The sequence below is a fragment of the Melanerpes formicivorus genome, unplaced genomic scaffold (assembly GCF_026170545.1).
Source record: "Melanerpes formicivorus ecotype bairdi unplaced genomic scaffold, bMelFor1.0.p_v2 SCAF_1430, whole genome shotgun sequence".
Classification (NCBI taxonomy): domain Eukaryota; kingdom Metazoa; phylum Chordata; class Aves; order Piciformes; family Picidae; genus Melanerpes; species Melanerpes formicivorus.
In genome coordinates, this window is record NW_027143782.1 from 1 (window position 1) to 20,163 (window position 20,163).

At 63.2% G+C, this 20,163-nt stretch overlaps 2 protein-coding genes across 2 annotated transcripts; both read left to right on the forward strand.

The window, feature by feature from the left end:
• Positions 1–42: 42 nt before the first annotated feature.
• On the forward strand, positions 43–11,757 carry LOC137461201 (carnitine O-acetyltransferase-like; the record flags this gene model as incomplete). Its single annotated transcript, XM_068171048.1, is given in 17 exon segments — positions 43–72; positions 738–791; positions 2,515–2,650; positions 3,058–3,204; positions 3,206–3,233; positions 3,536–3,714; positions 4,260–4,277; positions 4,279–4,361; positions 6,428–6,473; positions 6,475–6,548; positions 6,978–7,085; positions 7,201–7,336; positions 8,172–8,236; positions 8,681–8,774; positions 9,670–9,771; positions 9,773–9,850; positions 11,371–11,757. Coding segments are annotated over 17 exon segments (1,765 nt in total), but the record flags the coding sequence as incomplete, so codon positions are not given.
• A 1,704-nt stretch (positions 11,758–13,461) lies between these two features.
• On the forward strand, positions 13,462–19,447 carry LOC137461205 (proline-rich transmembrane protein 1-like). The gene is given in 5 exon segments (XM_068171051.1): positions 13,462–13,651; positions 14,451–14,466; positions 15,741–15,842; positions 18,856–18,946; positions 18,948–19,447. Coding segments are annotated over 5 exon segments (315 nt in total). The 5' UTR covers positions 13,462–13,632; the 3' UTR covers positions 19,035–19,447.
• The last annotated feature ends 716 nt before the right edge of the window (positions 19,448–20,163 follow it).

The following is a 20,163-nucleotide window of genomic DNA, read 5'->3' on the forward strand; positions in this document are numbered from 1 at the left end:
ACTTCCCAGACCTCTCCCAGCCTCTCAAGCCTCCCCAGGCAGCACTGGGAGGGGTGGAGGGGGGCAGCTGTGGTGAGTGGGGGGTACGGGGGGGGCGGCTGGGAGGGGACTGGGGTGGGCTGGGAGGGGATTGGGAGGGACTGGGAGGGACGGGGAGGGGCTGGGAGGGAATGGGAGGGGATTGGGAGGGACTGGGAGGGAATGGGAGGGGATTGGGAGGGACTGGGAGGGAATGGGAGGGGACTGGGAGGGAATGGGAGGGGGCTGGGAGGGACTGGGAGGGATTGGGAGGGGGCTGGGGGGGACTGGGAGGGACTGGGAGGGGATTGGGAGGGGGTGGGAGGGGACTGGGAGGGGATAGGAGGGGATTGGGAGGGGACTGGGAGGGGGCTGGGAGGGAATGGGAGGGATTGGGAGGGGGCTGGGGGGGACTGGGAGGGACTGGGAGGGGATTGGGAGGGGCTGGGAGGGATTGGGAGGGGGGCTGGGGGGGTACTGGGAGGGACTGGGAGGGGATTAGGAGGGGCTGGGAGGGATTGGGAGGGGGCTGGGGGGGTACTGGGAGGGACTGGGAGGGATTGGGAAGGCGCTGGGGGGGGACTGGGAGGGACTGGGAGGGGATTGGCAGGGGCTGGGAGGGAATGGGAGGGACTGGGAGGGATTGGGAGGGGGCTGGGGGGGGTACTGGGAGGGGCTGGGGGGGGTCACTGGTCCTCACTGGTCCTTACTGGTGCCAGGTTCGCAGCTCGGTTGGTCGCAGGGGTCCTGGACTACAAGGCACAGCTGGAGAGGTTGGTACTGATCCTTATTGGTCTCTATTGGACTCTCTTGGTCTGTTGGTCTCTACTGGGCTTTATTGGACTCTATTGGACTCTATTGGTCTCTATTGGTTTCTATTGGTCTCTATTGGACTCTGTTGGTCTCTATTGGTCTCTACTGGACTCTATTGGACTCTGTTGGACTCTATTGGGCTTTATTGGACTCTATTGGACTCTGTTGGTCTCTATTGGGCTTTATTGGACTCTATTGGTCTCTGTTGGTCTCTATTGGTCTCTACTGGACTCTATTGGACTCTGTTGGACTCTATTGGACTCTATTGGACTCTGTTGGTCTCTATTGGGCTTTATTGGACTCTATTGGACTCTATTGGACTGTGTTGGTCTCTATTGGACTCTATTGGACTCTGTTGGTCTCTATTGGTCTCTATTGGACTCTATTGGACTTTGTTGGTCTCTATTGGGCTTTATTGGACTCTGTTGGTCTCTATTGGGCTTTATTGGACTCTATTGGACTCTATTGGACTGTGTTGGTCTCTGTTGGACTCTATTGGACTCTGTTGGTCTCTATTGGTCTCTGTTGGACTGTATTGGACTCTGTTGGTCTCTATTGGTCTCTATTGGACTCTATTGGACTCTATTGGACTCTGTTGGTCTCTATTGGTCTCTACTGGACTCTATTGGACTCTGTTGGACTCTATTGGTCTCTATTGGACTCTGTTGGTCTCTATTGGTCTCTATTGGGCTTTATTGGACTCTATTGGTCTCTGTTGGTCTCTATTGGTCTCTACTGGACTCTATTGGACTCTGTTGGACTCTATTGGTCTCTATTGGACTCTGTTGGTCTCTATTGGGCTTTATTGGACTCTATTGGACTCTATTGGACTGTGTTGGTCTCTATTGGACTCTATTGGACTCTGTTGGTCTCTATTGGACTCTATTGGACTTTGTTGGTCTCTATTGGGCTTTATTGGACTCTGTTGGTCTCTATTGGGCTTTATTGGACTCTATTGGACTCTATTGGACTGTGTTGGTCTCTGTTGGACTCTATTGGACTCTGTTGGTCTCTATTGGTCTCTGTTGGACTCTATTGGACTCTGTTGGTCTCTATTGGTCTCTATTGGACTCTATTGGACTCTATTGGACTCTGTTGGTCTCTATTGGTCTCTATTGGACTCTATTGGACTCTATTGGACTCTGTTGGTCTCTATTGGTCTCTACTGGACTCTATTGGACTCTATTGGTCTCTATTGGACTCTCTTGGTCCATACTGTTCTCTATTGGACTCTGGACTCTATTGGTCTCTATTGGACTCTGTTGGTCTGTGTTGGTCTCTATTGGTTTCTGTTGGACTCTAATGGTCTCTATTGGACTCTATTGGTCTCTATTGGTCTCTATTGGACTTTATTGGTCTCTATTGGTCCATACTGGTCTCTATTGGACTCTATTGGTCTCTGTTGGACTCTATTGATCTCTATTGGTCTCTATTGGTCCATACTGGTCTCTATTGGACTCTATTGGTCCATACTGGTCCATACTGGTCTCTATTGATCCATACGGGTCTCTATTGGTCCCTATTGGTCTCTATTGGTCCATATCAGTCCATACTGGTCTCTATTGATCCATACTGGACTCTATTGGTCTCTATTGGTCTCTATTGGTCCATACTGGTCCATACTGGTCTCTGTTGCCCTGTACTGGTCCATACTGGTGCTTACTGGCCTGTCCTGGTGCGCAGGCGCTGCCCGGAGGAGCCCTGGCTGCAGGCTGCCTTTGGGGGCTGCAGGGTGCCAGGGCCCCGCAGGGAGGAGGTCCTGAGGGTCCCCCCAGGGGCCCAGTGCCCACAGCACATCACAGTGATCCGCAATGGGCAGGTACTGGGAGGGACTGGGAGGGGACTGGGAGAGACTGGGAGGGGATTGGGAGAGACTGGAAGGGGATAGGGAGAGACTGGGAGGAGATTGGGAGGGGTTGGGAGGGACTGGGAGGGGATTGAGAGAGACTGGGAGGGAATAGGGAGACACTGGGAGGAGATTGGGAGTGGCTGGGAGCGACTGGGAGGGCATTGGGAGACACTGGGAGGGACTGAGAGAGGATTGGGAGAGACTGGGAGGGGCTGGGAGGGGATTGGAAGAGACTGGGAGGGACTGGGAGGGGATTGGGAGGGACTGGGAGGGGCTGGGAGGGGATAGGGAGAGACTGGGAAGGAATTGGGAGGGACTGGGAGAGACTGGGAGGGGCTTGGGCAGTTCCTGAGCTCCTCCCCTCTCTCCCCCCAAAGTTCTTTGAGCTGCAGGCTCTGGGGGAGGAGGGGCTCCCGCTCTCACCTGCTGAGCTGGGTGTGGCCCTGGGCGTGGCCCGAGCAAGGGCAGGACGAGGTGGGGCCACACCCCTAGGGCTGCTGACCGGACTGGACAGGCGGGGCTGGGGGGCGGAGCTACGGCCGGCTAATGAGAGGTGAGGGGCGGGGGCACAGCTGGCCAATGAGGGGTTGGGGGGTCCAGGGAAGCCAATGAAATAAGAGTGCATGGTGGGGAGGAGCCAATGAGAGGCAGGGGTGGAGTTTGGAGGAACCAATGGGAGATCAGAGAGGGGCTGGCGGGAGCCAATGAGTGGAAGGTGGGGCTGGGTGGGGAGAAACCAATGAGCTGTGAGGGGTGGGGCTTCAATGGGGCAGGACAGGGCCAGGAGTGGGTGGGGCCTGAAAGGGGTGGAGCCTCGCGGGGGGCGTGTCCCGCTGAAGCCCCTCCCTCCCCTAGACCGCCTGAACCGCGCCTCCATTGGCCAGATCCAGCGCAGCCTCTTTGCCCTCAGCCTGGACACGCCCGTGCTGGCCACGCCCGGTGGGAGGGGCCCGGCGGGCGTGGCCGGGCAGGTGCTGCACGGGGGCGGGGCTGGCGCCAACAGCGCCAATCGCTGGTTTGACAAGAGCCTGCAGGTGGGCGGGGCCTCCTCTCCTGGGCCAATCAGAGTGTGACCGGGGAGGGGAGGGGAAGGGGGGGGAGGGGGGGTGTCACCACTTGTGGTTCTGGTCCAATCAGCTGGCTGGGGGCGGGACTTCCTGTTGTGGTCCAATGAGGTGGGAGATGGAGGGACTTCCTCTGCTTGTCCAATCAGCTGGCTCGGGGTGGGACTTCCTGTTCTGGACCAATCTGGGTGTGGCTGGCTGGGGGCAGGACTTCCTGTTCTGGACCAATCTGGGTGTGGCTCGCTGGGGGCGGGACTTCCTGTTCTGGGCCAATCTGGGTGTGGCTGGGTGGGGGCGGGACTTCCTGTTCTGGGCCAATGTGGGTGTGGCTGGCTGGGGGAGGGACTGTCTGTGCTGGGCCAATCTGGGTGTGGCTGGGTGGGGGCGGGGCTTCCTGTTCTGGGCCAATCTGGGTGTGGCTAGGTGGGGGCAGGACTTCCTGTTCTGGGCCAATCTGGGTGTGGCTGGGTGGGGGCGGGGCTTCCCGCGCCTGACCCCACCCCTTCCTGCCGCAGTTCATCGTGGGGGGGGACTGGCACCTGTGGGGTGGTTTACGACCCGGCCCTCATCGACGCAGCTGCCGTGGCCGAGATGGTTGACCACGCCCTCAGCTTCTGGTGAGGTGGGGGCGGGGCTGCCTGTGCCGGGGGGGGCGGGGCTTCCCGTGGCAGGGGGCCGGGGGGGGGGAGGGGAGGGGTTGTGGGATGTCCTGGGACTTCCTGTGCTGGGGGGTGGGGTGGGGTTGGGTGGGGTGGAGCAGGACTTCCTGTGCTGGGTGGAGCGGGGTGGGGTTGGGTGGGGGTGGAGCAGGACTTCCTGTGCTGGGGATTGGGGTGGGGTTGGGTGGGGTGGAGCAGGACTTCCTGTGCTGGGTGGAGCGGGGGTGGGGTTGGGTGGGGCACGACTTCCTGTACAGTGTGGCGGGACTTGCTCTGCAGGAGGGGCAGAACTTCCTCGGGTGGGGGGTGGGTGGGACTTCCTAGGGGGGATGGGAGTGGGGTAGGGTGGGGCAGGACTTCCTGTGTGTGGGAGGGTGGGACTTCCTGTGCAATAGGAGTGGAACTTCCTGTGCTTGGGGTTGGGAAATAAGGGTGGGACCTCCTGTCTGGGGTGGGAAGTAGGGGCAGGACTTCCTGCCTGGGGTGGGAAGTAAGGGTGGGACTTCCTGTCTGGGGTGGGAAGTAGGGGAGGCACTTCCTGTCTGGGGGAGAAATAGGGGCAGGACTTCCTGTCTGGGGTGGGAAGTAGGGGAGGCACTTCCTTTCTGGGGGGTAAATAGGGGCAGGACTTCCTGTCTGGGATGGGAAATAAGGGTGGGACTTTCTGTTGGGGGTGGAAGTAGGGGCAGGACTTCCTGTCTGGGGCAGGAAGCAGGGGAGGCACTTCCTTTCTTGGGTGGGAAGTAGGGGAGGCATTTCCTGTCTGGGGTGGGAAGCAGGGGAGGCACTTCCTTTCTGGGGTGGGACATAGGGGCAGGACATCCTGTATGAGGTGGGAAATAGGGGCAGGACTTCCTTTCTGTTGTGGGAAGTAGGGGAGGCACTTCCTGTCTGGGGGTGGGAAATAAGGGTGGGATTTCCTGGGGGGGGTGGAAGTAGGGGAGGCAAAATAGGGGAGGGCACTTCCTATCTGGGGGTGGAAAATAGGGGCAGGACTTCCTGTCTGGGGGTGGAAGTAGGGGCAGGACTTCCTGTCTGGGGCGGGGAAGCAGGGGAGGCACTTCCTTTCTTGGATGGGAAGTAGGGGAGGGCACTTTCTATCTGGGGTAGGAAATAGGGGCAGGACTTCCTGTCTTGGGTAGGAAGTAAGGGGTGAGACTTCCTGTCTGTTGTGGGGGAGTAGGGGAGGCATTTTCCTGTCTGGGGTGGAAAATAGGGGCAGGACTTCCTGTCTGGGGGTGGAAGTAGGGGCAGGACTTCCTATCTGGGGTGGGAAGTAAGGGGTGAGACTTCCTTTCTCGGGGTGGGAAGTAGGGGAGGCACTTCTGTCTAGGGGAGAAATAGGGGCGGGACTTCCTGTCTGGGGTGGGAAGTAGGGGAGGTACTTCCTGTCTGGGGGGGGAAATAGGAGCAGGACTTCCTGTCTGGGGTGGGAAGTAGGGGAGGCACTTCCTTTCTGGGGGGGAAATAGGGGCAGGACTTCCTGTCTGGGATGGGAAATAAGGGTGGGACTTTCTGTTGGGGGTGGAAGTAGGGGCAGGACTTCCTGTCTGGGGCAGGAAGTAGGGGAGGCACTTCCTGTCTGGGGTGGGAAGCAGGGGAGGCCACTTCCTTTCTGGGGTGGGACATAGGGGCAGGACTTCCTGTGATGGGAAGGTGTGGGGTGGGAAATAGGGGCAGGACTTCCTGTCTGTTGTGGGAAGTAGGGGAGGCACTTCCTGTCTGGGGTGGGAAATAAGGGTAGGACTTCCTGTTGGGGGTGGAAGTAGGGACAGGACTTCCTGTCTGGGGCAGGAAGTAGGGGAGGCACTTCCTTTCTTGGGTGGGAAGTAGGGGAGGCACTTCCTGTCTGGGGTGGGAAATAGAGGCAGAACTTCCTGTCTGGGGTAGGAAATAAGGGTGGGACTTCCTGTTGGGGATGGAAGTAGGGGAGGGACTACTTCCTGTTTGGGGGTGAGGTGGGGGGCGGAGCTTCCTGTCCTGCCTGTGGGACGTGGCTCAGCGCTGACCCCTCCCCCCTCCAGCCGGCAGCAGGAGCCTGGCCCCGCCCCGGTGACGTCACTGGCTCACGCCCCAGCGGCTCCGCTTCAGCCTGGGGCCGGAAATTGCCCCCGAGGTGGAGAGGGCCAAAAAGCATCTGGACAGGTGGGGGCTGGGGGGGGGAGGGAGGGAGGGTGGGGCCAGGGTGGGGGTGTCACGTGGGGGGGATGGTCACGTGATCATGGGAAGGGGGGTCACGTGGCTATGGGAGGGGCTTGTGGGGATAGGGGGGGCACAGAAAGTTCCTGGGGGGGGGGGGGGGGGGTCGTGGGGGATAAGGGGGAGGTCATTGGAGGTCATGTGGAGGGGTCACGTGGTCAGGGGTCAGGAGGGAGGGGGAGGGGCCAGGGGTGGGGTCTAAATGGTCCTGGGTGGGGCTGAGGTGGGGCCAGGGAGGCTGTGAGGTCACATGGGGGGGGGGATGAGGGGGTGAGGCGGTGGGGAGGGGTCAGAGATGGAGGCCATTGACCCTGGAGCCGGCTTGGGCGTGGCCTGGGGCGTTGTCCCCTGAGGGCGCGTCCTGGCCCCGCCCAGCCTGGCAGCCGACGTCGATTTCGACTGCTTCTGGCACGAGGGCGTGGCCGGGGCGGGGCTGCCCCCCGAGGCGCTGCTGCAGGTGGCCTTGCAGGTGGCCTTCTACAGGTGAGGGGAGGGGAAGGGAAGAGAGGGGCTGGGGGGAATAAGGGAGGGTCTAGGTCAGGTGACCTGACGTGACCACGCCCCTCCCCCCCGCCCCGGCCCCGTGCCATCCAATCAGGGCCCACGGCTCGCTGTGTGCCTCCTGCGAGCCAACCTCCCTGCGCCGCGTCCTGCCCGGAGCCACAGACCTGCTGCGGCCTCCCGGCCCCCCCTGCCTCGCCCTGGCCACCGCCCTCGACACGCCCCACACCGAGGTGGGCGGGGGATCTGACCGGCAGCGGCGGGGAGTGGGGAGGGTGGGGCTTCAGGGAGGGGCAGGAAGTGGGGGGTGGAGCTTCAGGGAGGGGCAGGAAGTGTGGGTAAGACTTAAGGGAGGGGCAGGAAATGGGGGTGGGGCTTAAAGGCGGGGCAGGAAGTGGGGTTGAGGCTTCAGAGAGGAGCAGGAAGTGGGGGTGGGGGCTTCAGAGAGGGGCAGGAATTGGGAGTGGGTCTTCAGGGGAGGGGCAGAAGTTGGGGCTGGGGCTTCAGGGAAGGGCAGGAAGTGAGGGTGGAACTTAAGGGGAGGGGCAAGAAGTGGGGGTGGTGGGGCTTAAAGGAGGGGCAGGAAGTGAAGGTGGGGCTTCAGAGGGGAGCAGGATGAGGGATTGGGGCTTCAGGGAGGGGCAAGAAGTGTGGGTGGGACATAAGGGAGGGGGCAGGAAGTGTGGATGGGGCTTAAGGGAGGGGCAGAAAGTGGGGGTGGGGCTTAAGGGAGGGGCAGAAAGTGGGGGGTGGGGCTTCAGGGAGGGGGCAGGAAGTGGGGGGTGAGGCTTCAGGGAGGGGCAGGAAGCAGGGGGGAGAGACTTCCTTCCCGGGGTGTGAGCTGTGGGCGGGGGTTTTCCTGTTCTAAATGTGGGGGTAGAGGGCGGACTTCCTGTGCTGGGCGTGACTCGGGGGGCGGGGCCTCCTGTGTTGGGCATGACTCGGAGGCGGGACTTCCTGTGCTGGGCGTGACTCGGGGGGCGGGGCTTCCTGTGCTGGGCGTGTGACTCAGGGGGTGGGGCTTCCTGTGCTGGGCATGACTCGGGGGGCGGGGCTTCCTGTGCCCAGCCCCAGGTGCTGCTGTCGCTGCTGCGTGAGGCTGTGGAGGCTGAGGCCCAGAACCGGGAGCGAGGGTAGGGGCGGGGCTAGGGCCACGGGGAGCCAATGAGGGGAGAGAGGAGGGGCTAGGTGAACCCCATGGGTCAGGGACCCAAGGGGGGGGAGGAGCTAAATGGTGTGAGGTCCCAGGGTTGGGGCTACGGTGTGGGTGGGTGCATCTGGGGCGTGGCTTCAGGGGTGTGGTCCACGTGGGTGGGGCTCTGAGAGGTGGCTGAACCAACGAGCATCAAGAGGCCGTAGGCTGGGTGTGGTCTGCGGGTGGAGCCAACGAATGTGGGAGGAGCCATGAAGGCAGGGGCGGAGCCATGAGCTTGGGAGTGGCTTTTAGAAGGCAGGGGTGGGTGGGCCGTGGCCTGGTGAGACAGGGCGTGGCTTCTAGCTGGGTGTGGTCTCAAGAACGGGCAAGGGGTTGGGGTTGGTCCCAGGGGGCTCTGGGGTTGCCTCCTGCTGGCTTTTAGGGGCTGTGGCTCGGAGGGGTGGGCGTGGCTCCGAAGGGTGGGCGTGGCCTACGTCAAAGGGGTGGGCGTGGCCTCAGGCTGGGTGTACCTCAAGGTGGGGGGGGAGGTACTGGGACTGGGATTGCCTCTTGATGACTTGTGGCGGCTAGAGGCTGAGGGTTGGGCGTGGCTACGAGGGGAGGGCGTGGCCACGAGCAGCGGGGGGCGTGGTCACAGCGGGGGTGGGCATGACCTAAGCAAAGGGGGCTTGGGGGTTGGTCCCCGGGCGGGGGGTTGGGGTTGCCTCTTGGTGGCTTTTAGAGAGGGGGGGGTGGCTCTGAGGGGGTGGGGGGCGTGGCTCCGGGGTTGGGGGGGAGGGCGTGGCCTCAGGCTAGGTGTGGCCTCAAGAACGGGGGAGGGGGAGGTGGGGCGGGGGAGGTCCCAGGACTGGGTTTGGCCTCTAGATGATTTTTAGAGGCTGGAGGCTGAGGGGGGTGGTGGGGGGTGGCTATGGGTATAGGCGTGGCTATGAGGGGTGGGCGTGTCCAGGAGCAGTGGGCGTGTCCACAAGGGCTGGGCGTGGCCTAAGCAAAAGGGGGTTGAGGTTAATCACAGGGGGCTGGGGTTGCCTCTTGGTGGCTTTTAGAGGGGGGAGTGCGGCTCTGAGGGGTGTGGGGGGCGTGGCTCCGGGGGTTGGGAGGGGCGTGGCCTCAGGCTAGGTGTGGCCTCAAGAACGGGGGAGGGGGAGGTGTGGCGGTGGAGGTCCCAGGACTGAGATTGGCCTCTTGATGATTTGTAGAGGCTGGAGACTGAGGAGGATGGTAGGCGTGGCTATGGGGTGGGCGTGGCTATGTGGTGGGCGTGGCTACGCGGGGTGGGCGTGTCCATGAGCAGTGGGCGTGGCCTAAGCGACAGGAGCTTGGGGTTGATCCCCGAGGGGGGGGGCGGTGGCATTCACAGGGTGGGGTGGCTCTAAGGGGGGAGGGGAGGGGGCGTGGCTCCGGTGAGAGGGGGGGGCGTGGCCTGCTCAGCGGCCCTGCTGGGCCCTCAGGTGCTGCAGGGGCAGGGCCCCCGAGCGCCACCTGCAGGGCCTGCGGCAGGCGGCGCTGGCTGGGGGGGGAGCCCCTGCCGCCCATCTTCACCGACCCTGCCTACGCCCAGGCCAACCACTTCCGGCTCTGCACCCTCCAGGTACCGCCCCCTGCCCCACCCACCCCCGAGACCCCCCCCCCCAAAATCAACCAACCACCCCCCAAGCACCCCGGGACCCCCAACCCCAAAGTGAGACCACCGGAACCGACCTGAGACATCCCCCCCAGGACCCCCCCTTACCCAGAGACCCCCCCAAGGACCCCCCCCAAAACCACCCCCAAAGACCCCTCCTCACCCAGAGACCCCCTCTCAAGGACCCCCCCAAATCACCCCAGGGGCCCCTCCCTCACCCAGAGACCCCCCCCCAGGACCCCCCCTAACTACCCCCAGGACCCCCCCTCACCCAGAGACCCCTCCCAGAGACCCCCCCTCACCCAGACACCCCCCCCCCAAACCACCCCAGGACCCCCCCCCTCACCCAGAGACCCCCCCAAAGACCCCTCCCAAACCACCCCCAGGAACCCCCTCTCACCCAGACACCCCCCCCCCCCCAGGACTCCCCCAAACCACCCCAGAGACTCCCAAAAGCACCCCAGGACCCCCCCTCACCCAGAGGGCCCCCCCCTAAAGACCCCCCTAAACCACCCCAGGTCCCCAGGGTGGGGGGTCCCGGGGTGGTTTGGGGGGGTCCTGGGGGTGGGGTCTCGGGGGTGGGGGTTCAAGGGGTGGTTGGGTGGTCCTTGGGGGGGGTCTTGGGGTGGGGGTTGGAGGTCCCAGAGTGGTTTGGGGGGTCCTTGGGGAGGGGTCTCAGGGGGAGGGGTCCCAGGGTGGTTTGGGGGTCCTTGGGGAGGGGTCTCAGGGTGGGGGTCCCAGGGTGGTTTGGGGGTCCTTGGGGAGGGGTCTCAGGGTGGGGGTCCCAGGGTGGTTTGGGGGTCCTTGGGGAGGGGTCTCAGGGTGGGGGGGTCCCAGGGTGGTTTGGGGGTCCTTGGGGGGGGGGGTCTTGGGGGGGCGGGGTCCCAGGGTGGTTTGGGGGGTCCTTGGGGAGGGGTCTTGGATTGGGGGGGGGTCCAAAGGTGGTTTGGGGGTCCTTGGGGTGGGTCTTAGGGTGGGGGTTGGAGGTCCTTGGGGAGGGGGTCTCAGGGGGGAGGGGGTCCTGGGGTGGTTTGGGGGGTCCTGGGGAGGGGGATCTTGGTGTGGGGTTCCGAGGGTGGGGGGGACCCAGGGTGGTTTGAGAGTCCTTGGGGGGGGGGTCTCGGGGTGGGGGGTCCCAGAGTGGTTTAGGGGTCTTGGGGGGGGGGTGTCTCGGGGTGGGGGGGTCCAGGGGTGGTTTGGGGGGGTCCTTGGAGGGGGTCTTGGGATGGGGGTGGGGGGGGTCCCAGGGTGGTCTGGGGGTCTTGGGGGTGGGGGTTGGGGGTCTCAGGGTGGTTCGGGGGGGTCCTTGGGGGTGGGGTCTCAGGGGTAGGGGCCCCGGGGTCTTTTGGGGGGTCATTGCTGGGGGGGGGGGGGCCTCGGGGTCCCGGGGTGGTTTGGGGGTCCTCAGGGTCGGTGGGGGGGGGGTGTCCAGGGGTGTTTTTGGGGGGGGTCCCTCACCCTGTACCCCTTCCCCCCCCTTTCCCCAGGTGCAGTCCCGGGAGGGCTGCTGGCTGCTGCGAGGTCCTCTGGTGCCTGACGGCTATGGGGTGGGGGTCGCTCATCTGCCCCCCCGGGACCCCCCCCGGGACCCTCTGGCGGGGGGGGGGGCTGCAGGTGGCCATCTCCAGCTTCTCCTGCTGCAGCCAGACCGAGGCTGCCCTCCCTGGGGGGGGGCCCTCAGGGGGGTCCTCGACCAGCTGGGGGGGCTCCTGAAGCTCCACCCCCTCCCAGCCCCCCACCCCGAGACCCCCCCGCCCCCGGCTAACCCCCGGCCCCTGGGACCCCCCCCCCAAAGACAACCTCCCCCCTCCCCTCTCCAGGACCCCAACCCCTCCCCATTGGGGGACTCCCAGGACCCCCCCCAAACCCCTTAGGGGACCCCCCCCTGGGACCCCCCAAATCCCCCCCCTGGGACCATCCTCACCCATGGGACCCCCCCTCAGAGCCCCACCTGAGACCCCCAAGTGCGACTTCACCTCCCCCCCTCCCCCCCCCCCCTCGTTGGGGGCTCCCCTGGGCCGCCCCCCCCCCCTTAGAAACACTCCAGGGCCCCCCCCCAGCCCCCACCCCAGCCCCCCACCCCCCCCAGGACCAAAGTGGAGGTTTGGGGACCAATAAAAAGCTTTGCTGGAGCACAGCTCCCAGTGTGGCACTGGGATCAACTGGGAGGCACTGGGATCAACTGGGAGGGCACTGGGATGGACTGGGATGAACTGGGAGGGGACTGGGATCAACTGGAAGGGGACTGGGATCAACTGGGAGGCTCTGGGAGGGGACTGGGATCAACTGGGAGGGTACTGGGAGGCACTGGGAGGGCACTGGGATCAACTGGGAGGGTACTGGGAGGCACTGGGAGGGCACTGGGATCAACTGGGAGGCACTGGGGAGGGGACAGGGATCACCTGGGAGGGCACTGGGATCAACTGGGAGGGGACTGGGATCAACTGGGAGGGCACTGGGATGAACTGGGAGGCACTGGGGGGGGCACTGGGATGAAATGAGATGAACTGGGAGGGTACTAGGATCAACTGGGAGAGCACTGGGATGCACTGGGATGAACTGGGAGGCACGGATCAACTGGGAGGGGTCTGGGATCGACTGGGAGGCACTGGGAGGGGACTGGGATCAACTGGGAGGGCACTGGGATGAACTGGGAGGGTACTGGAATCAACTGGGAGGGCACTGGGATCAGCTGGAAGGGTACTGGGATCAACTGGGAGGCACTGGGAGGGCACTGGGATGCACTGGGATGAACTGGGAGGGTACTGGGATCAACTGAGAGGACACTGGGATCAACTGAGAGGCACTGGGAGGGGACAGGGATCACCTGGGAGGGCACTGGGATCAACTGGGAGGGGGACTGGGATCAACTGGGAGGGCACTGGGATGAACTGGGAGGCACTGGGGGGGGCACTGGGATGAAATGAGATGAACTGGGAGGGGTACTAGGATCAACTGGGAGAGCACTGGGATGCACTGGGATGAACTGGGAGGCACTGGGAAGGCACTGGGATCAACTGAGAGCGCATTGGGATCAGCTGGGAGGGTACTGGGATCAACTGGGAGGGCACTGGGAGGGGACTGGGGATGCACTGGGATGAACTGGAATGGCACTGGGATGAACTGGGGAGGGGTACTAGGATCAACTGGGAGGACACTGGGATCAACTGGGAGGGCACTGGGATAAACTGGGAGGGTACTGGGATCAACTGGGATGCACTGGGAGGGGCACTGGGATGAACTGGGTTGAAACTGGGATGCACTGGGAGGACACTGTTATGAACTGGGAGGCACAGGGAGGGTAATGGGACAAACTGGGATGGGTACTGGGATCAACTGGGAGGCACTGGGAGGGGACTGGGAGGCACTGGGGGACACCAGGAGGTCGTTTCCCCGTTCCTGGAGCCAGTTCGGCTCCGGATCCAGCTCCAGATCCAGCTCCGGGTTTTGACCAGCCCCCCCCTCCCCCCCCCCGGCTCCAGTTCTGCTCCGGTTCAGCTCCGGATCCAGCTCCCCCTTCCAGCTCCGGGTTTTACCCAGGGCCCCCTCCCTCCTCCCCCCCCCCCCGGCACGGCTCCGGTTCTGGCTCCGGTTCCAGCTGCGGATCTCGCTCCGGGTTTTCCCCCAGGGCCCCCCCCGCACGGCTCCGGCTCCGTTCCGGGCTCCGGTTCCGCTCCAGGCCTTCAGGGCAGCCCCGGGCCGGGGTTGGGGGGGGGGGGTCCCGGTCCCGGTCCCCGGTCCCCGGTCCCATGGCGGCCGAAAAACCTGGTGCGGAGCGGGACGGGGGTCGGGGGGCTGGGGGGGGGGGGTGCTGGGGGGGGGGGGGGTCGGGAACAGCCTGGAGGGGAAGGGAGAAAGGGGAGGGGGGGGGAGGGCTCCTGCGTGATGCTTCAGGTGGGGAGGGGGGGGAGAGAGGGTATCGGGGGGCTGCCGGCCCCCCCCCCCTTTCATCCATCACGCCCCCCGTGGGCCACCCCCAGCCCCAAATTCCCCCAGCCCCAGTTTTCTCCCCCCCCCAGGGCCTGACCCCCTCCCCAGCCCCCCACCAAGTCCTCCCCTCCCACACCCCCCCAGCCCCATTTCCCCCCCTCTCCCACCACCCCCAGCCCCATTTCCCCCCCCTTCAACCCCCCCAGCCCCATTTCCCCCCCTTCAACCCCCCCAGCCCCCTATCTCCCCCCCAAACGCCCCCAGCCCCATTTGCCCCTCCATCCCCCAACCCTAACCCCCTCCCCCTCGTCGCGACCCCCCCCAGCCTCAAACCCGGCCCCACTTTCCCCCCCCCCAAATTCCCATCCCCTCCCCCCCCCAGCACCGAGCTATAAATAGCCGCGGGGGGGGGGGGGCGGGGGTGACCCAGAAATGGGGGGGGGGCAGGATTTGGGGGGGGAGGGAGGGGTTGGGGGTCGCCGATTGGGGCTGGAGGGCGGGGGATGGAGGGGGGAGGGAAGGGGCTGTGGGATTGGGGAGGGGTCTAGAGGGGGGGGGGAGTGTGGGGGGGGTCGGCCCTGACCCTCTTCTCCTCTCTCTCCCTTCCCCCCCCCCCCTCCCCCCCCCCCCGCTCCAGGAGCTCCGGAGGGGGCCCCCCACTCCTCGCCCCCCCCCTACGGCCCCCCCGGCCCCCCCCCGTGCTGGCCGTCGGGGGTCTGGGGGTCGGGGGGGGCCTGATGCCGGCGGGGGGCGGTGGCGACGTTGCCGCGGGGGGGGGCTGGGGGGGGCCGGGGGGGGCCTGGCCGGGGCCGTTGGCCACCTTACCCCGGGGGGGGGGTCGCCGGCGGCTACGGCCTGGGGGTAGGGGGGAGGGGGGGGAGCGGCGGCCGCGACCCTCCCCCGGGGGCTGCACGGGGGGGGGGGTGGTGGCGGCGGCGGGGGGGGGGGGGCCGGGGGGGGTCCCTACGGCACCCCGCACGCGGGCCACCCTCCCCCGGCCCCCCCCCCCGCCGCCGCCGCCCATCCCCCCCAGGCCCCAGGCCCCCCTCCCCTACGGCCCCCCCCCCCTTCGCCCTCCAGCTGCAGCCCTGCGCCGCCTACGGCCCCGTGCCGGCCTATCACGTGAGGGGGCGGGGGCTTGGGGGCGGGGGCTTGGGGGCGGGGCTTGAGGGGGATGGGCGTGGTGAAAAAGGGGGGCGCGGGAGTGGGGCGGGGCGGGGGGCGTGGTCAAAGAGGGTGGGGGGTGGAGGGGGTGGGGCTAAAAGGGGAGAGGCTCCGGGGAGGGGCTGGCAGGATGGGGAGAGGGTTGTAGGGGGAGGGGCTTAGGGAGGGAGGGGCTTAGGGAGAGAGGTAATTAGGGTGGGAGGGGCTTAGGGTGGGAGGGGCTTAGGGTGGGAGGGGCTTACGGTGGGAGGGGCTTGGGGGAGGGGCTTAGGGTGGGAGGGGATCGGGGAGGGGCTTTGGGATGGGAGGGGCTTATGGTGGGAGGGACTTGGCAAGGGGGAAGATTGAGGGAGGCAATTCGGGTGGGAGGGGCTTAGAGAAGGATGGGCTTAGGGTGGGAGGGGCCTAGGGAGGGAGGGGGCTCCTGGCCAATGTGGGCGTGGCCTGTCAGGCTACGCCCTCTCCCCCCCCCATGGGACATGCGGGCTGGGCGTGGCTTGTCCATGCGTGGCCCTCCCGCGACGGGCGTGGCCTCCGCCGGGCGTGACCCCAGAGGGGGGCGTGGTGACAAGCAAGGGGCGTGTCCGTCCCACCCCCCCCCTCCTCGCACCCGCCCCTAACACCTCCCTCTCTTCCTCCTCCCTTCCCCTCCCTTTCCCCTTTCTCCTCCAGAGCTACGGCGCCGCCCCTCCCCCAGGCCCCCTGCCCGGCCCGGTCGGGGGGGTCCCGGGGGGGGTCCCCGGGGGGCTGCCGGGGGGGGGGGGTGGAGAGCCGGCGACCCCCCCCACGACTATTTGCCGATCGCTGTCCTGACCACACTGTGCTGCTTCTGGCCCACCGGCGTGGTCGCACATCGTCAAGGGCCGTGCAGGTGCCCGCCAGGAGGCGCTGGGAGGGGCTGGGAGGGACTGGGAGGGGCTGGGAGGGGACTGGGAGGGGGATTGGGAGGGGCTGGGAGGGGACTGGGATGGACTGGGAGGGGATTGGGAGGGGCTGGGAGGGACTGGGAGGGGCTGGGAGGGGACTGGGAGGGGATTGGGAGGGGCTGGGAGGGACTGGGAGGGGAACTAGGAGGGGAGCAGGTCCATACTGGTCTTTACTGGTCCATACTGGTCCATACTGGTCCTTACTGGTCCATACTGGGTCCATACCATTCCATACTGGCCCATACTGGTCCGTACTGGTCCTTACTGGTCCTTACTGGTCCATACTAGTCCATACCATTCCATACTGGTCTATACTGGTCCATACTGGTCCTTACTGGTCCATCCTGGTCCATACCATTCCACTCTGGTCTATAATGGTCCATACTGGTCCATACTGGTCCATATGAGTCTCTATTGGTCCCATACTGTTCCATACTGGTCCATATTGGTCCTTACCAGTCTACTCTGGTCTGTACTGGTCCATACTGGTCCATATTGGTCCATAGTGTCTATATCTAGTCTGCACTGATCCATACTGGTCCTCACTGTTCAATACCAGTGTATACTGGTCCATACTGGTCTTCACTGTACCATACAAGTCTATACTGGTCCCTACTGGTCCATACCAGTCCATATTGGTCTGTACTGGTCCATACTGGTCCTCACTGTTCCATACAAGTCTATACTGGTCCATATTGGTCCCTACCGCTCCATACCGGTCCATACTGGTCCTTAATGTTCTGTACTGGTCCATACTGGTCCTCACTGCTCAATACCACTCTATACTGGTCTGTTTCTGGTCCATATTGATCCATACCCCTCCATACCAGTCTGTACTGGTCTATACTGGTTGGTACTGGTCCCTACTGTTCCATACCAGTCTGTACTGGTCTTTACTGGTCTGGACTGGTCCATACTGCTCCCTACCGCTCCATACTAATCTATACTGGTCTGTACTGGTCCCCTACCCTTCCAATCTGTACTGGTCCTTACTGGTCTGTACCAGTCCATACTGGTCCCTACCCTTCCATACCAGTCTGTACTGGTCCTTACTGGCCCTCACTGTTCCATACCGATCTATACTGGTCGGTACTGGTCCATTCTGGTCTGTACTGGTCCATACTGTTCCATACCACTCTATACTGGTCTATAGTGTTCTGTTCTGGTCCACACTGGTCCATACCAATCCATACCAGTCATACTGGGTCCATAATGGTCCTTATTGTTCCATACTGCTCCATACCAATCTATACTGGTCCATACTGGTCCCTACCACTCCATACTGGTCCTTAATGTTCTGTACTGGTCCATACTGGTCCTCACTGTTCCATACAAATCTATACTGGTCCCTACTGGTCCATACCAGTCCACATTGGTCTGTACTGGTCCATACTGGTCCTTATTGTTCCATACTGTTCCATAACAGTCTATACTGGTCCATACTGGTCCCTACTGTTCCATAGCAGTCTGTACTGGTCCTTACTGGCCCTCACTGTTCCATACCAATCTATATGGGTCTGTACTGGTCCCCACTGTTCCATACCAATCTATACTGGTCCATACTGGTCCACACTAGTCCACACTGGTCCATACTGTTCCATACCAGTCTATACTGGTCAGTACTGGTCCATACCATTCCATACCAATCTATACTGGTCCATACTGGTCCGTTCTGGTCCACACTGATTCATACCATTCCATACCAATCCATACTGGTCCATACTGGTCCACACTAGTCCATATTGTTCCATACCAGTCTATACTGGTCTGTACTGGTCCATATTGGCCCTCACTGTTCCATACCAGTCTATACTGGTCTGTACTGGTCTGTTCTGGGCCAAACTGATCCATACTGTTCCATACCAATCTATCCTGGTCCATATTGGTCTGTTCTGGTCTACACTGGTCCACACTGTTCCATACCAATCTATATGGGTCTGTACTGGTCCCCACTGTTCCATACCAGTCTGTACTGGTCCTTACTGGTCCATTCTGGTAAATATTGGCCCTCACTGTTCCATACCAGTCTATACTGGTCCATTGTGGTCCATTCTGGTCCATACTGTTCCATACCAGTCTATACTGGTCTGTTGTGGTCCATGCTGTTCCATACCGGTCCATTCTGATACCAGTCTATACTGGTCTGTTGTGGTCCATGCTGTTCCATACCGGTCCATTCTGGTCCACACTGGTCCACACCATTCCATACCAATCTATACTGGTCCATACTGGTTCACACTAGTCCACACTGGTCCATACTGTTCCATAACAATCTATACTGGTCCATACTGGTTCACACTAGTCCACACTGGTCCAGACTGGTCCATACCAATCTATACTGGTCCGTACTGGTCTGTTCTGGTCCACACTGGTCCATACTGTTCCATACCAATCTATATGGGTCTGTACTGGTCCCCACTGTTCCATACCAGTCTGTACTGGTCCTTACTGGTCCATTCTGATCCATATTGGCCCTCACTGTTCCATACCAGTCTATACTGGTCCATTGTGGTCCATTGTGGTCCATACTGTTCCATACCAGTCTATACTGGTCCATACTGGTCCATTCTGGTCCACACTGGTCCATACCATTCTATACCAATCTATACTGGTCCATACTGGTCCGTTCTGGTCCACACTGATCCATACCATTCCATACCAATCTATACTGGTCCACACTAGTCCACACTGGTCCATATTGTTCCATACCAATCTATACTGGTCCATACTGGTCTGTTCTGGTCCACAGTGGTCTGTTCTGGTCCACACTGGTCCATACCGTTCCATACCAATCTATACTGGTCCATACTAGTCCGTTCTGCTCCATACTGGTCCCTACTGTTCCATACCAATCTATACCGGTCCGTACCGGTCCCTGCCGCTCCACACCGGTCCGTGCCGGTCCGTGCTGGTCGGCAGGGGTGCTGACGGGTGGGTGGGGGCGCGGGGCAGGTTGCGGTCGGCGGTGGCCCGCGGGGACCTGCTGGCAGCGGAGGTGGCGTCGCGGGAGGCCAGGAACTTCTCCTTCATCAGCCTGGCCGTGGGGGGTGGCGGCCACGGTGCTCTGCACCATCCTCACCGTCGTCATCATCATCGCCGCACAGCACCACGACAGCGAATGGGAGCCCTGACCCCGCCCCCGCCCCCCCCGCCGCAGCCAATCAGGGACCAAACCCCAGCCGCCCCCTCCCTGCTCTCCTCCTCCTCCTCCTCCGCTCCTCTTCCTCCTCCTGCTGCTGGCAAAGGGAGGCCACGCCCCCCTCCCCGTGTGGACACGCCCCCCTCCCCGAAGTCCCGCCCCACCCCGCGTGGAAAGCCACGCCCCCCTCAGCACCGCCGTGGCGCCCACCCGGGGCCGCACCCCATTAAGCCATGCCCCGCCCTGCCCCAACCCCCGCCCCCCCCATGGCGAACAGGGACCAAGCCCCGCCCAGCTCCACCTCCCCCCCCCCGGAAGCTTCGAGTCGAGACCACGCCCCTCTCATCTGCATGCTGAGCCCTGCCCCCTCCCTGCTGCCCAGCCAATAAAACCTTTGGATTGATACTGGAGGGGGCGGGGCCTGGTGTGGTATGCTAATGAGGGGCGGGGGGCTTAACACTTTGGTTAATGTGGGGGCTTGGCGCGATATGCAAATGAGGGGGAGGGGGCCTGGCACCACTATGGTTGCGACAACTCCCCACCCCTAAATTAAGGCCCCTCTTGGCCACGCCCCTTTCATTAGCCACCCCACTGCTCATTGGCTGCCGGCTGGCAAATCCCCGCCCCCCCAATTCAGGAAGCACCAATCCCGAACTGCTGTGCTTTATGACACGCCCCCTGGACACGCCCCTTCCCACCCCCCCGTGCAGCCCTCAGCCAATCACTGCTCATTCTTTCCCTCCCAGCAGCCTCCGGGCAGTGACCCCGCCCCCTGCTTAATGCTGGCCATTTAAATCCCCGCCCCCTAAGCCCCACCCTGGTCGCATGACCCTCACTGCTCCACCCCACCCCACTCCGACCACACCCCTCCTAACCACGCCCCCTCTTTAGCCCCACCCACTCATTATGCAAAGAGCCACCCTGGGCCACAGCCAATCACCTGTCCCTTGTCCCCTCAACCCACCCTGACCACACCCCATGACCACACCCCGGCCACGCCCCATCCTAACCACACCCCCTTTATCCCCAGCCTTCTCATTACTATGCAGAGAGCCCTCTGAGCAGCCACAACCTCTTCCCCACCCCCTCCTAACCCCACCCATCTTCAGCCCCGCCCCCTC